Consider the following 14,178-nt stretch of genomic DNA (forward strand, 5'->3'; position numbering starts at 1 on the left):
ATAGGTTTTCTCTGTCAATTTCGCCTAGAGAAGCCATTGTAACCACCAAACCACTCCATTTTACACGAAATTGACTGCTGTCTGAACTTGTAAATTCAATTTCTTTTTGAGCCTTTAGGTAAAAGTAATGTTGCGTCATTCGATTGAACAAACTAAACATCCAACTTACATTCAATAAAACAGCATTCAAATTCGCAGGAGCCCTTCCAGTCCAACCAGCTTATAATCTTATATTGAACACATTGCTAAAGGAATTCGAATGTCACAAAATGAAATTGAATGAATGCACGATTTCTGAATTTGAAACACAGGAACAACTGGTTTGGCAAGATCGCTTTAATAACTCGAATGCATGAAAACTAAATTGGCTGTACTTTTTTTACTGAGAAAACCTAATGATGCTCAAACTCCGTTTTTTTTCCACAGGAATACTAGTCGTTATACCATAGAGAAATTTCTCTATGGTTATACGTAGGTACTCGAATGGTTATTGGTACATGCACGTTTGTGCAATCAACATTATTTTACTCAAACAAGTATTGGTAGCAGACCCACATTTGTGCAATCAGCATTAGTTATTGAAATGTACTCAAATGGCTTTTGGTATACCCACGTTTGTGCCATCAGCATTAATTATTGAAATATATTCAAACAGTTATTGGTATATCCACGTTTGTGCCATGAGCATTAATTATTGAAATATACTCAAATGGCTTTTGGTGTACCCACGTTTTTTGCAATCAGCATTATAATTGTTGAAATGTACTCAAAGAGTTATTGGTGTATCCACGTTTGTGCCATCAGCATTAATTATTGACATGTGACATCCAGTCGGGAGGTTCTCCTCTCAAGCATAAAGACAGCATTAGTTAGAGAAGCCGAGTCCTTAGTAGCCAAGCAACAGTTGTATTAAACACCATACTTTTGTGTGTGTGTTTTTGATACAACGCTCATCATTGTCTGTAATTTACTTGGAGAGCAACCGACATAGAGAGTGGAAGTCCTCAATATCAGAAAATTTAGCCAGATTTATCTTCCCAGCCTGCTAGCTAGATTCATTTTGAACTTTGTCTGATAAGAGTCGAGATGTCTGCATCTACTGCTTGGGTTTTCCACGTGTGCTTTCTGTTTGTATTTTTCATTGACGGGTTGCAAGCAGCTTGTCCTCCCGGCTGGTTTACTTGGCAAGACTCCTGCTACGTTTTTCTACCCGAGAGGATGAATTGGTTCGATGCTACGAGGGCTTGTGACCGGTCCGGAAGTACTGTGGTTATGCCTGAATCTCGAGACGAGCATGATTATGTTTGGCAAGAGCTAAATAATTTCTTGTCAGAGACTGGTGTCAACCTAGAGTTTGACAGTGGACTGTGGATTGGCTGTAATGTTTTCAACACTAACAAACAATTGACATGCTCTGGGGTGGACGTAAAACTTAAGTTTGACAACTGGTTTGAAGGCGAACCAAATGAGGTGACTGCTCACTGTATCAGAATGGCTAGCAAGTACGGTAGTAAATGGGGAGACACCGATTGTAATAACGTCAACTTCGCTGCTTGTGAGATGCGCGTCCCTCGTCCCGTGTGCCTTACAGCTGATGATGACGGTCGGTTCGCATCACAGTGTCTGCTCAACCATGACATCAAGAACCTGACAGCTATGGGAGTCATTGGGTGTGGTCAGGCGTGCTGGGCGGAGCCTCGATGCCACTCCTTCAATCTCTGGCAGCAGGGTAAGATTTGTCAGCTCAACAACGCTACTCGCAAGGCTGATGTCAGCGACTTCAAGAAAGTGAATGATTGTTCTTACTTCGAACTGTGAAAAAACAAAGGTCGCGACTGATTGGTATGTACTTTTATCACGGTGTGGCCATCTTGATTTTACTCCATTTCAAGTCATTGTAACCAAACTGAGGCTGGACGAAATATTAGTCTGGTGCCGTGTTTGCGCAATGAATGTAAAACCATTCATTACTGTTGGAAACAGGGTACATGTCCAAGATGGTAACAGCGTGATAAAGATAAAGGTCTATTACATGGGGTTACATAAAAGACCTCGTACACAGTCGTAATATATTCACTCAAAAATAATACCTATAGTGGTTTTAAAATTGTGTAGATAATTTATTAGTCAGTGCTGTAAAATTGTCCATTTAAAATTATTACACCGAATGTAGCAATGAGCAAGTTCGCGGCTCTGTGAATTTGGGTCCGGGGCGACTGTCATTTGCATGGGGAGAAAATTGATCGGATCAGACTAGTGGACTTTTGGGATTCTATGTGGTAGCAGCCCTTATAGAACGTAATTTTTTTACGTAGTTATGAACATGCGCAAATCACCAAGAACGATAGATTTACCTTTTGAGTCTGACGCCCCCTAGCGTTCCCCGTTGGAAAAAGTCCTTTACGTGAGTGAACTATAACACTGTATCATAATTGCGAAAAAACAAGAAGCTGTAAATACACTATATGGAGTCTTATTCTTTGAAGTATAGTTTTTAATATCAATGTAAAGATATCATTATTTAAAGTCACCTGGAAATATCTTTTTTTTTTTCTTTCAAACATAAGAGTATATGCTTACGAACAATACAACCAATTTTTAGTATTTGTTTGTCACGATTTATATGTTAAAAAAATATATAAAGTTGTTTGGGGGGCTGACTCCGCCTACCCCTTTTGTGACGTCAATCGAGGCAGACTTTGCCTACAATGCGTATAGTAAACACACGTGCAAAGTACATGTACGTCCAAGTCGTGAGTTGGTACATTTCAAAAAGTGTTTTTCTGCATTCAGCAACAATACACCTGGTCGGCAATGCCGGAAAAAAACAATTTTTTTTTTTTTGAAACGTACAAACTCACGATTTGGTCCGTACATGTACTTTGCAATTGTGTTTACTCTACGCATTACAGGCAAAGTCTGCCTCGATTGACGTCACGAACAGCGCCCTCTCGGGTCGGGTCTACTCTTAAATTTGTAAATAACATAAGAACTGATTTTTTAAAACCTTAGCTAACTGTTTATTCACATTCCACTCATCAAAACACATATGTTAGTGACAAAAGCTTGATTTTGAAAAAATACCACTTCCAGGTGACCTTAAAGGCAGTGGACACTATTGGTAATTGTCAAAGACTAGCCTTCACAGTTGGTGTATCTCAACAGATGCATAAAATAACAAACCTGTGAAAATTTGAGTTCAATCGGTCATCAAAGTTGCGAGATAATAATGAAAGAAGAAAACACCCTTGTCACACGATGTTGTGTGCGTTTAGATGGTTGATTTCGAGACCTCAAATTCTAAACTTGAGGTCTCGAAATCAAATACGTGGAAAATTACTTCTTTCTCGAAAACTACTCCACTTCAGAGGGAGCAGTTTGTCACATGTTTTATACCATCAACCTCTCCCCATTACTCGTTACTAAATAAGGTTTGATGCTAATAATTGTTTTGTGTAATTACCAATAGTGTCCACTGCCTTTAATATCAATGTAAACATATCAATTATTTACAAATTAATAGACTGAGCAAGTCCCGCACGTATGAAAACGATAAAAACACCCCAACTCAGATTGTTATGAAAACATTTATTCAATCTTATTTCAAAACCTATTTAAACTCATTTATTAAGATAAAAACGAATACAATTTTAATTTTAATATAAGCAAAACAAATGTCGAAGTTAACATTAAAAAAACAAATTTGGGACGAGGCCGCCCTTAAAAACAAAATATTTCAAAATTTCAACATAATTTGTACTACCATATAGAAAACAGAAAATATCAGACACTTCATCGTTCATCGTGATTTCTGACAGCACTCAAAAATAATATTTGAGCTTCGAATGAAGGGTTTATTGTCGTTTATTTGGCATTCAAAGTATAAAATACTTTAAGAAAAAGAAAAAAACAAACAAATGGAAAAAGAAAAAAAAAAACGCGACCGTGGATTTCAGATTTGTTTCGGTCGGTCGGAAAAGGGCAAAAAAAAGAGTTTTGTTTATGCCTAAGATAGCTAGGTTTGATGGTAATTTTGAGTGTTAGTGTTGAGCACAACTCGAAATTATGGTTTACAAAACAACTCGGTCCCGGAAATTCTAACACTCGCGGGATTTGCACAGTTTATGAATAGATGCAAAATATACCTTTGAATTTTTGAGTCATTCAATTATAATTATAATACATGAGTGTATAGATGTCACGCATGAAACCCTTTTTTTCCAGATAAGATATTAGTGTCATTAACTTTTGAAGTGATAACCACAGTATATGTCATGTTCAAAACATATATCAGAAATAAATGACGGCAAAATTAACTATTTTATTCGAATTCACTGCAGCATCCCTTTAAATTAACATTCGATCTTGTTTTAACGGCCGGGCTCGATTTCACAAAGCACTGAGAATAGCTTTTTTAAAGATGCGTTTTTCAGTATAACCGTAGTAAAACAGCACACTTTTTGTTGCATTTAAGGTTAACATAGAGTTAAGATCAATCTATAGTTATTTGTTAAATCGGCATGTGGTTTATTAAGCGTATAAAATGAAAGCTTTGTAGAAATATGAAACCTGTGAGAATGTGGGCTCCATCGGTCATAAGAAAATACGCCAACGCACATGTTGTTCTGTATTTTGTGCTTTGAGTTGGCAGAGAAAGGCTGAATGTTTGAAACCTCATGCTCAAATTCATTTTTTTCTCAAACTGGATTAACTAAAATTGGTCGTTTCTAAAATATATTTTGTAATAATTTGTATTAACAACCATCCGCTACTCTTGAAAAGTTCATAACAAAAAGGTAAGTACCCAACTCCTACATCTGATCCCCTTTTTGTTATGTGGAATGTTTTTTTTAATATATTTATTTGTATGCATGTCGCCAGACACACAAGGCCTGAAGGCCACTTCAAGGTGTGGGCTACAATTATTTTTTTTCCAGAGGCCATTGCCACCTACTCCTAGGGCTGAAACAGGGTTACCCCTTTACAGTGCATACGGATGTAGGCTTGGGTATCATCAATTCGAAGCCTGGCCGGTAGAGCAGAAAGCACTGCCTCCCCAATTTTATGTAGCAAGTGTCACGACCGGGATCCGAACCCACACCCTGCTGATCAAACACCAGTGCTTGAATCCGGTCCTCTTAACCGCTCGGCCATGACACTGCCAAATCTGGCGATTTGTCTTTGGAGAAAAAAACAATTAACATGTGCCATGACGCAGTGTTTAACCATCCCTCGTTTTAAGAGTTTGACAAAGAACTTACAGTGAAGTCAACCCCGCCTACCCATTACTAGGGGAGGAGTATGGGCTGGTTGAGGAAGAAAACCTTGTCTCTTACAATCTGCACCCGAACAAAGATATTGACAAGATAGGGAGACCGCTAGCATTGTTTCAGTTGGTAGGACGGCGGCACGGTAGGATTTGACGTTGGTTCGCTCTAGTCAGTTTGTCTTTATTCCACCCCAAATCAAAGTAATATTTTAGACCTATTATCTCCCGAGTCAAAATGTTCCCCTCATCTTCTGGGTATGTTCAAATTGAACAACAGGCACAGTGCGAGACAAGAATGATGACGTCAAGAAGAAACTGATGCGTAAAATGGAGATCTCCTCTCGCCTTTCCATCGAAATCATTATGCAGAGTCTTGCAAGCTCATCTCTAGGACGACCCTGAAAGAAACAAGTACCAAACTATTCAACATCCAAACATTCCGGAAAGTCAGTTTTTACTAATAGATGTCATTGGCCAGTAGACTTCATTGTCCGCCATCTTTAATGAATTGTGCAAACATGAATAGCTCTCATTGGCTGAGAGTATTGCGTAGTGCGTACACGCGCGCATTTTGCAATCGTTTTACATCAAAGATGGCGGTCAATGACGCGTTTTGCAATCCATCTATCATCATATAAGTTTATTGGCAATGAAAAAATGTACATTCACATTACCTGGTATTGTCGTACCAGATGCTCGACAACGAAATGACGTCATGGTTGTCGAATGCGTTGCTCTACGGCGATCTTCGGGTCGTGTCTGTTGATTGGTGAATGTGGCCACTGACGTACATGATTGACAGCTCAGAGACCAGCCTGTCGTGTCGCGTCTTCTTTAAATACTCCGTACACATGTTATCTATTGCTTCTCACAGAATAAAATCTCAGAAAGAAGACGATTAAAATCTTGCAAAGATGACAACATACGAGATTACCTTTACTGCAACGTAGCTCCCCGTCGAAGATAGTGACCCTGCACAGTCCTGATCCAGTACCTTAAGAAAGCCAACCGTCAAACCACTCCAACAACCTGGATAAAACCCTGCCAAAAAATCAGCTCAATAGAAGGACAGAACAGATGTCTGTAGAGAAAGAGGAAGATTTAAGGAGACACAGACCTTGTTTGATTGTCCCTAAATTCATACTTACCTAGCTTCCTGGTGACTGCAACACCCGCAGTCGCCGTGCCGTTATTAATGGAGCAAATGTAGTACCCGTCATCCGCTTCGGAGTAATTGCCTATATCCAGGTACAGGTGAAATAGCCCACCCGCACGGTCTTCATGGATGGTATAAGAGGCATCACTGGTCAGCGCCATCTCGGTGTTACCGATGACTCTCATCCAATCGGCGTGATAGACGGTAGTGACGTCACTAGCTTCGCAGGCGAGGTTAAACGGTTGGCCCAATATGATGGGTGTTGTCGCACTGGCTTGGACTTCTCCCTGGTAAGCTAATGGTCACAAACATGACAGCAGTTTGATAGAGTTTCGATTTGAGGTACAGGCCTTTTCGCAAATACCCATTGCGCAAGCCTTGTTTAGTGACTTACTGTTGAATGGGGTGCATGCTGGTAGACCATGCAGCATGCACCCCATTCAACGCCTAATAACGCGCCTGAAAAGTGTTTGCGATAAGGTCTATGGTAAATGGGTTTTATGGAGATGTAAAGATTAGAAATTAGAAAATCAAATGATGTTTGCACCCGTGTGAGCCAGCCGTAGGGAAAGGTGAAGCATTCAATCTGGCAAGCTAACGAGGACAATATTTGTTTAAAGCACGTATTATTACGGTGTTATATCACTGCCGGTGTCCCAGATAAATCGGTCCGCCGGAGGTGCTGTTCCCCCAATTGAAAATTAACGTGGGGCTGAAGGAGGGTGTTTCAAAAGAGGGCGCTATCAGAAGTTGTCTGTAGAATCTCCTGCCATACCGTAGACTAGACTCAAGTCCCAATCCCGTGCCATCCCCAGGAAATTTCTGTTTTGTGTCGCTCTGCATTCCAAATAACCTGTTTCGCATTTGTATGGCGAGGGCGCACTGTACTGTGTATGCGTTACGTGTTGTTTTATAGTAAGTTGGGGGGTATTTGCTGAGGGACCTCTCACACGAGAATGGGACTTGAATCAAGTCTAGCCATACCGGTGTGCCAATAATTTTCGGATGCGTAAAAGGTCAAACCCCCACCCCCAGATTTTGAGTGTCTGATTTTCTTTACCGTATGAAGCTGCAAGGGTTTCACTGATGGATTCCCCGGTCGCTACCACTTCTGCGGTGCACACGTAGCTACCATCATCCACATTGTGTTGGTACTGGTGTATCAGTAACAGATATTGCTTGGCAGAAATTCCAACATTTGTTGACTGAATCTACACATAGATAATAAGAACAGATTTAACCATTAGTCAACAGTGCCCTTTTCGAAACCAGTGGTGGAATTAATATAGGGGCCTTTACTCGCGGTAGCTTTTAAGGCACCTTAGAGGCAACAAACTGCAGTGCATGCAACAAAATCACTTTAAAGTGCTTCGTTTGACATGATAAAGCTCGGGTGCTTTCAATAATGTTGAAAATTGTATTGTACCATAGGCCTACTGATAAAGTTTTATATGCTAAAATAATGTTCGTCTCCTGAGACGAAAGTTATTTTCGTGACTGTTTTCTCGTTTCTCAAAAACTACAGTACCTCCGCAAGTAATATTTATAGGAAGCCTTCTACCATCATTATCTTCAAACTGTGTAAAGTTTAATTCAAATCTATGGTCAGTGTGCTTTGGATCCTACAACAAGTACCCAAACACGGTCAGTCTAACCTCATGTCTTCCTGTCGTCTGATTCACTGATTCAAGGCTGGGAGTTAACCACGTGACGTCGGGAATGAGCATCGAGTAGAGCACTTCACATTCCAGTCGGTACGTATTTGTGTTCTCGTCGTAGATGGCGCTTTGCGATCCAAATCTCATACCACTCTCTGGAGAAGTGGAGAGAATTTAGTCAAAGAACAAAACAGATGAAAATAGCCGAGTTCAAAAGTGACAAAAGGGGACTTTTGGAACGCTTGGTGGCAGCAGACTTACTAGGTAAATCCGTTGTTCTCGGTAGTTGCGCACGTTCAGAACTACGTTACAATGGAAATTTACCTGGTATATTTGCTGCCACCTAGCGTTTCAAAGCCTTCAATTGAAAATAAAGTGGTTAAACTGAGCCAGCAAAAAAAAAGAAAAAAAAGAAAAGAAAAAAAACCTTCTATGGAAGAAAGCATCTAACTGGATAAATTGTACCTCTTTTTTCTTATAACACTTTCCAATGTTTTGGAAATGGACACTTACTGCCAATCACGACCGTGACGTCCCTGGCAGTGTCAGAGTTCACTTGACATGCGTACTCTCCATCATCTACTTCAACAAATTGCTTTATCGTAAGAGTTGACTCCCAGTCAGTAACGCTGTTTTCTACGTTAACTATGTCGAACCGTCCGCCGGCACTGCTGATGGGACTGAACGCTGCACTCGACCCGTTCGGGCGTCTGCTCCACTCTATGACGTAAATGTCGTCACCGGAAGCTGCACACGTCATGTTTACGTCACTGCCAAAATATACAGGTGACTCAGCGATGACAGACACGGAGCCAGTGAAACCTGAAATGAAAAAAAAAAAAATACCGAACTTGTTTTCTTGAAAAGATCATAGATTGAGAGCAAAAATATGTATAATCCTCAAAGTGGGGTTATTTTGAGAACAGTCATTATTACTAACAGAGTTTTCCACAATGGGTGAATCAAAAAATATATATTAATCATGCTTCAATGAGTCCAAAATTGTTGTTTGTTTCAAACATCATTTTGTAAACCAACATGCAATGTTCTCCTCTTAAATCAACGAAGAAATCTCTACAGAGAATTTTCACTTCATTATATTGGTGTCATTTTATTATAGACTAAGAACGACTAAAGAGAGGTTTGTGGTAACACCATTTGAATATCTCTTTTTGAGTATAGTATATGTTCTGAAAGGGACCGCTGGTTAACGACTCAACGTTTTGATCAGTATGCTCCGATCGTGTTATACTCAAAAAGATTTTACTTCGATTTATATCGATTCTTCCTGTCAAATTAATAAAGCAAAAGTGTCTACTCACTGTATTGTGTGTTAATGCGTTCAACCACGGTATCAGCTCCTGCCGTGGCCTGGCAGGCAAACTCCACGCTGTCATTGGCCGGCTGGAAGCCAATCAGAGTCAATACAGACACCTTGGTGGGGAACACGCCATCGTATTCAGATATTTGAAAGACGCCCTCTTCTTCTGATATCGATGTATTATCAGCCAGCCACGTGATGTTGGGTACAGGGTTATGCTCAGCCCGGCACGTGAAGGTGAAGTTATTGGTAATGACGTTATACTTTTTAGTTAGTTCCATAATTCTTAGTGTAGGCTCTGCAATCGATGGAGAGAAAGAGTGAAGGCAGAATTTTTGACTCTTCTATATAATCCATGCATCAAACATGAAAAAGCTGTATAATTAAAATAACATGAAGAATACTAAAGTGGGAGGTTAGCCATCTGTACTTGCAGCTGGGAAGCTGAGATACGCAGGATCCGGCTACATTGTGGTCAGGACGCAGGCACGTAAAAGGCTAACTTTGACATACAGCCACAGATCGCCCCATAAGGACTAAGTGTATGAGAGCCATAAATAAAAACCCTCGAGACACAGGAGAGAACAGGAGAGGACGCGTGAGAGACATAATTGAAAGAGTGAGTTGTAAAGGCAAGGTCGTTTACCCGCTGGAGTTTTTACAACATACACTGGTCCGCTGTCTCAAATGAATTTCCCCATTGCATTGACGACTCGTACACTCACGGGCATTAGTCTGGTGTGAACCTGACCCCCCCCCCCCCGTGCTCATATTCATGGGTCCGCCCCTGGAATGGTGTAATGCGTCCCCAATGGACTTTTGGGCACTTTTGGGGTTTAAAACAAATGTTGAAGACGTGTCACATACCTCCCACTGCGCAGCCGTAGATCTCCACTCTCATCATGATTTGACTACCTTGCCACAGTCTTGGGTTGAACCGTAGAAATCTCGTGGTGATGTTAGGGTCTAGAGTATTGTAGCTTGCTTGACCTCCATTGAAAGCAGCAGTTACGATGCTTCGAGGCTGGAACGAGACATCGTAACGAATGAGATTGTCGGCTGATAATTTAGATGTGAATATCTGTCTATTCTGATTGTATTTTTCTGAGTTTTATAAATATTTTTGTACTTTTCGTTACTTTTCCATTTTATTTTATATTGTATTTTGTTGATTTGTTTATGATTATGTTTTTGTTTTTTATTGAAACAAATTTGTTTTTCTTTGTTCAGTTATTCATTTACAAGTACTCATTGAATGATTGATTGATTGATTAATGTTTTCATTGCTTGCTCGATTGATAAATTGATTTAAATGATTGCTGACTGATTATTTTTGAATAGGGTTATTCCACCAAGTAACATTTTTACAGATTCAAATTGGACGAATCTCCCCACAAAATGAAGCACACAGCAATACAAATAACCTTTAAAGGCAAAGTAAATAAAAAGAGATTGATCATGCCAAGTTTTTAAATTTTACAGCACCCCTCCCCAGTCAATCACAAACAAAATCCCACTGGATGCAAAGTGGAACTTTCCCGCATTTGTGTAATTCCTACATGGGTTTCTCTCTTACTTTAGTGTTCAGGAGTTCCAATGTTTGGTCTCTCAAATCGACTCTCATCACAGATTCTGATGTTGTACTTACTTGTGTCCATGTAGCGGAGCCAATGTCTTTACGATACAGGTCTAGCTGTGTTACCATAGAGGTAGGGCTGTCAGTTGGCGGATCGCCTTGTACTGCAATACCGGTTATCTATAATAAACATTGATAAATAAGTTATTAATTTTTTTCCCATATACACCGATGTATGAAGCACTGTATACTCAGTACTTTCCCGAGTCCTGTGAAAAAAAATCACAGGCATTTTACTCGGGTGGGATTCGAACCCACGACCTTTGCAATTCCAGAGCAGTGTCATACCAACTAAACCACCGAGATTGCCCGGTAGCTAGAGGCAGTTCGAATCCTATGTTTTAGCAACGGGTACTGCAAACGATTTAATAGATGTTAAATTTGCATCGGGGATAACGAATATTAGTTTTTGTTTTTTTTACCCATATACACCTATGTATGATATCCGTGTATATGGGTAAAAAAAAATAGTAATATTCTTTATCCCCGATGCAAAATTAACATCTGATAAATAAGTTGTTGCAAATTTTTTTGTTCACAAAAACTAAACGTCTTGCCCTCTTATCAAACCGACTTCAAAATAGGGGCAACCGGGAAACAAAACTTTAACAGTTCTGATACTGAGCCGGAGGGTTAAAACGATTGAAGATAATTGTACTAGAAGGCGAATATAGAAGGAAAGAGAGAAGGGGGGGGGGGGTACGTACGTCATATTCCACACCAAGATCGAAATCAAGCATCTGAGATGTATCGCTGAAAGCTGGTACCCACGCGTCCAAACCATTGACGCTAGGAATCTGAAAACGAAACACATTTTCAACATTAATTCCGTGATATCGAGATAGCAATATAGAAAGGATGTTCACAAGAGTTCACTCTATAATGGAGCTATGGTCAACAAGGCATGTGCGTGAGGTTCATCATGGCCCAATTTCATAAAGCCTGTAAGCACGTTAATTTGCTTAGCATAAAATTTCTACCTTGATAAAAACAAGATTACAAATCAAACTTTAATTTATTGCACTTTGCTTGTTACTATAGCATTCAGCTGTATCATGAAAATCACGTGGAAATTTGGTTGGTAATCCTGTCTATTGAGGAAGAAATTTCATGCTTAGCATTTTTGTGCTTACGTGATTTATGGAATTGGGCCCTGGACATAACTGCATTTTATAACAGTGAATGCGTCAACTTCATCCAGGTGGACGCTTGCAAATATTGAGAAAGATTTGATCTTCCAAGATGCGTGTTATTTCGTTATGACTTTATGATGGAAAATGAGATTAATAATGGTTTGACTCGTCCGTGCAAATCTTGTTTGCTTTCGAACAGTTTTGTATTTGGAACCATGTTGGTAAAGGTTTGCATCCTGCTATTTTTCACACCATGCAGAGCTTCAACCGTCACTTTAAGACACTGGACACTATATGGGTAATTGTCAAAAACTAGTTTTCTCAGTTGGTGTATCTTAACTTTTGCACATTAATAACCTGTGAAAATTTGAATTCATTGGTCGTCGAAGTTGCGAGAGGAATAATGGAAGAAAAAACACCCTTGTCAGAAAGGAGGTTGTGTGTATTCAGATACTTGACTTCGAGACCTCAAAATCTAATTCTGAGGTCTCGAAATCAAATTCGTGGAAAATTACTTCTTTCTCGAAAACTACGTTCAGAGGGAGCCGTTTCCAACATTTTTTTTATACTATCAACAGCTCCCCATTACTCTTTACCAAGTAAGGTTCTATGCTAATAGTTGTTTTGAGTAACTACCAATATAGGCAATTAGAAACGACGATGACGAAAACAAAGATTAAATGAGTGAGTCAAGAAATAACGCCAACTGAACGATACCTTGAACGGTTCAGATTTCACTGAAGACGGTGAGATTTGACTGAGCTGAATCTGGCCACTTGATATGCCGATGGGAGCTTCGCATGCAGATGCTGCATTAACAAAAATCCAATGTTTGGTTAATTGAAAAATCACAATAATTAGCGGATTTTGGAGAACTTTCATTATTTGATCCGTAAATAACCACCTTTGTTTGGACTTTGTTTTACTACTCAGAAAACAGAGGAAAAACTTGACGGAAAAAGAACATTTCTGGGAGGGTTTAAAGACAGTGGACACTATTGGTAGTTGTCAAGGACCAGTCTTCTCACTTGATGTATCTCAACATATGCATAAAATAACAAACCTGTGAAAATTTGAGCTCAATTGGTCCTAGAAGTTGCGAGAAAACTATGAGAAAAAAACACCCTTGTCACACAAAGTTGTGTGCTTTCAGATGCTTGATTTCGAGACCTCAAATTCTAAACTTGAGGTCTCGAAATCAAATTCATGAAAATTACTTCTTTCTCGAAAACTACGTCACTTCAGAGGGAGCCGTTTCTCACAATGTTTTATACTATCAACTGCTCCCGAATACTCGTTACCAAATGAGGTTTTATGATGATAAGTATTTTGAGTATATACCAAATGTGTCCACTGCCTTAAAAAAAATCCTTATATATGAGGCTGCACTTACGCAGTTCAATCGGTGCAATAGTTTTTACGTCTTTAACAATCCCGTCTTTTGCGATGCAAACCAGCGTCCTGTTGGTGAATACACTACTGGCAAAATCGTCGATCTTCAAGACAGAGGTTTGCGATGTGAGGGGTGTAATCGTGATATCGCCACCTGTCGATATCGGCACGGCAGCTTGGGACTGGGATCGATCCAGCCACAGCCACTCCGTCGAGAAGGAGGATGACACTGGAATGCCTTCGGTGACGTCACACTGCAGCCTAAGATTGGGATCTAGGTGGTGGCTAATCTTCTGTAAACTGTTGACTTGAAGATTCGTCACTACATTTGGACACAGAAAAATATTCATCAAATTTAATGAACAAAAAACAAAAGGGTTTAGGTACTTTGCGTACGAAACAAAACACTTATGTCAACAGATTTACATTAAACCTACACGTTTTGAAGATATTAATGATAGTAGAAAGCTTCCCTTAAATTACTGCTGAGGTGCTGTAGAATTTGAGAAACGAGATAAAACAATTCTCAAAAATAATCATGCCTCAGTGAGACGAAAATCAGTTTAGCATTGTGCAACGGATTTACGCAACTCTCCTGAAAATATTGCTCTGT

The 14,178-nt window shown here is 39.7% G+C and overlaps 1 protein-coding gene and 1 non-coding gene across 2 annotated transcripts; one reads left to right on the plus strand and one right to left on the minus strand.

Annotated features, from left to right (window-relative positions):
• The first annotated feature begins 1,086 nt into the window (after window positions 1-1,086).
• LOC139952714 (snaclec 3-like) lies at window positions 1,087-1,818 on the plus strand. The gene has a single exon (XM_071951917.1). It carries the CDS (start codon window positions 1,087-1,089, stop codon window positions 1,816-1,818), a length of 732 nt encoding a protein of 243 aa, XP_071808018.1.
• Window positions 1,819-11,271: 9,453 nt separating this feature from the next.
• Window positions 11,272-11,345, minus strand: Trnas-gga (transfer RNA serine (anticodon GGA)). The gene has a single exon. It is a non-coding gene; the product is annotated as a tRNA-Ser (tRNA).
• Between the last annotated feature and the right edge of the window lie 2,833 nt (window positions 11,346-14,178).

This window comes from Asterias amurensis, chromosome 20 (genome assembly GCF_032118995.1).
Source record: "Asterias amurensis chromosome 20, ASM3211899v1".
Lineage (NCBI taxonomy): Eukaryota > Metazoa > Echinodermata > Asteroidea > Forcipulatida > Asteriidae > Asterias > Asterias amurensis.

Excerpts from the sequence above, each read along its gene's own strand:
- LOC139952714 (XM_071951917.1), top strand. The coding sequence starts at position 1,087 with ATGTCTGCATCTACTGCTTGGGTTTTCCACGTGTGCTTTCTGTTTGTA.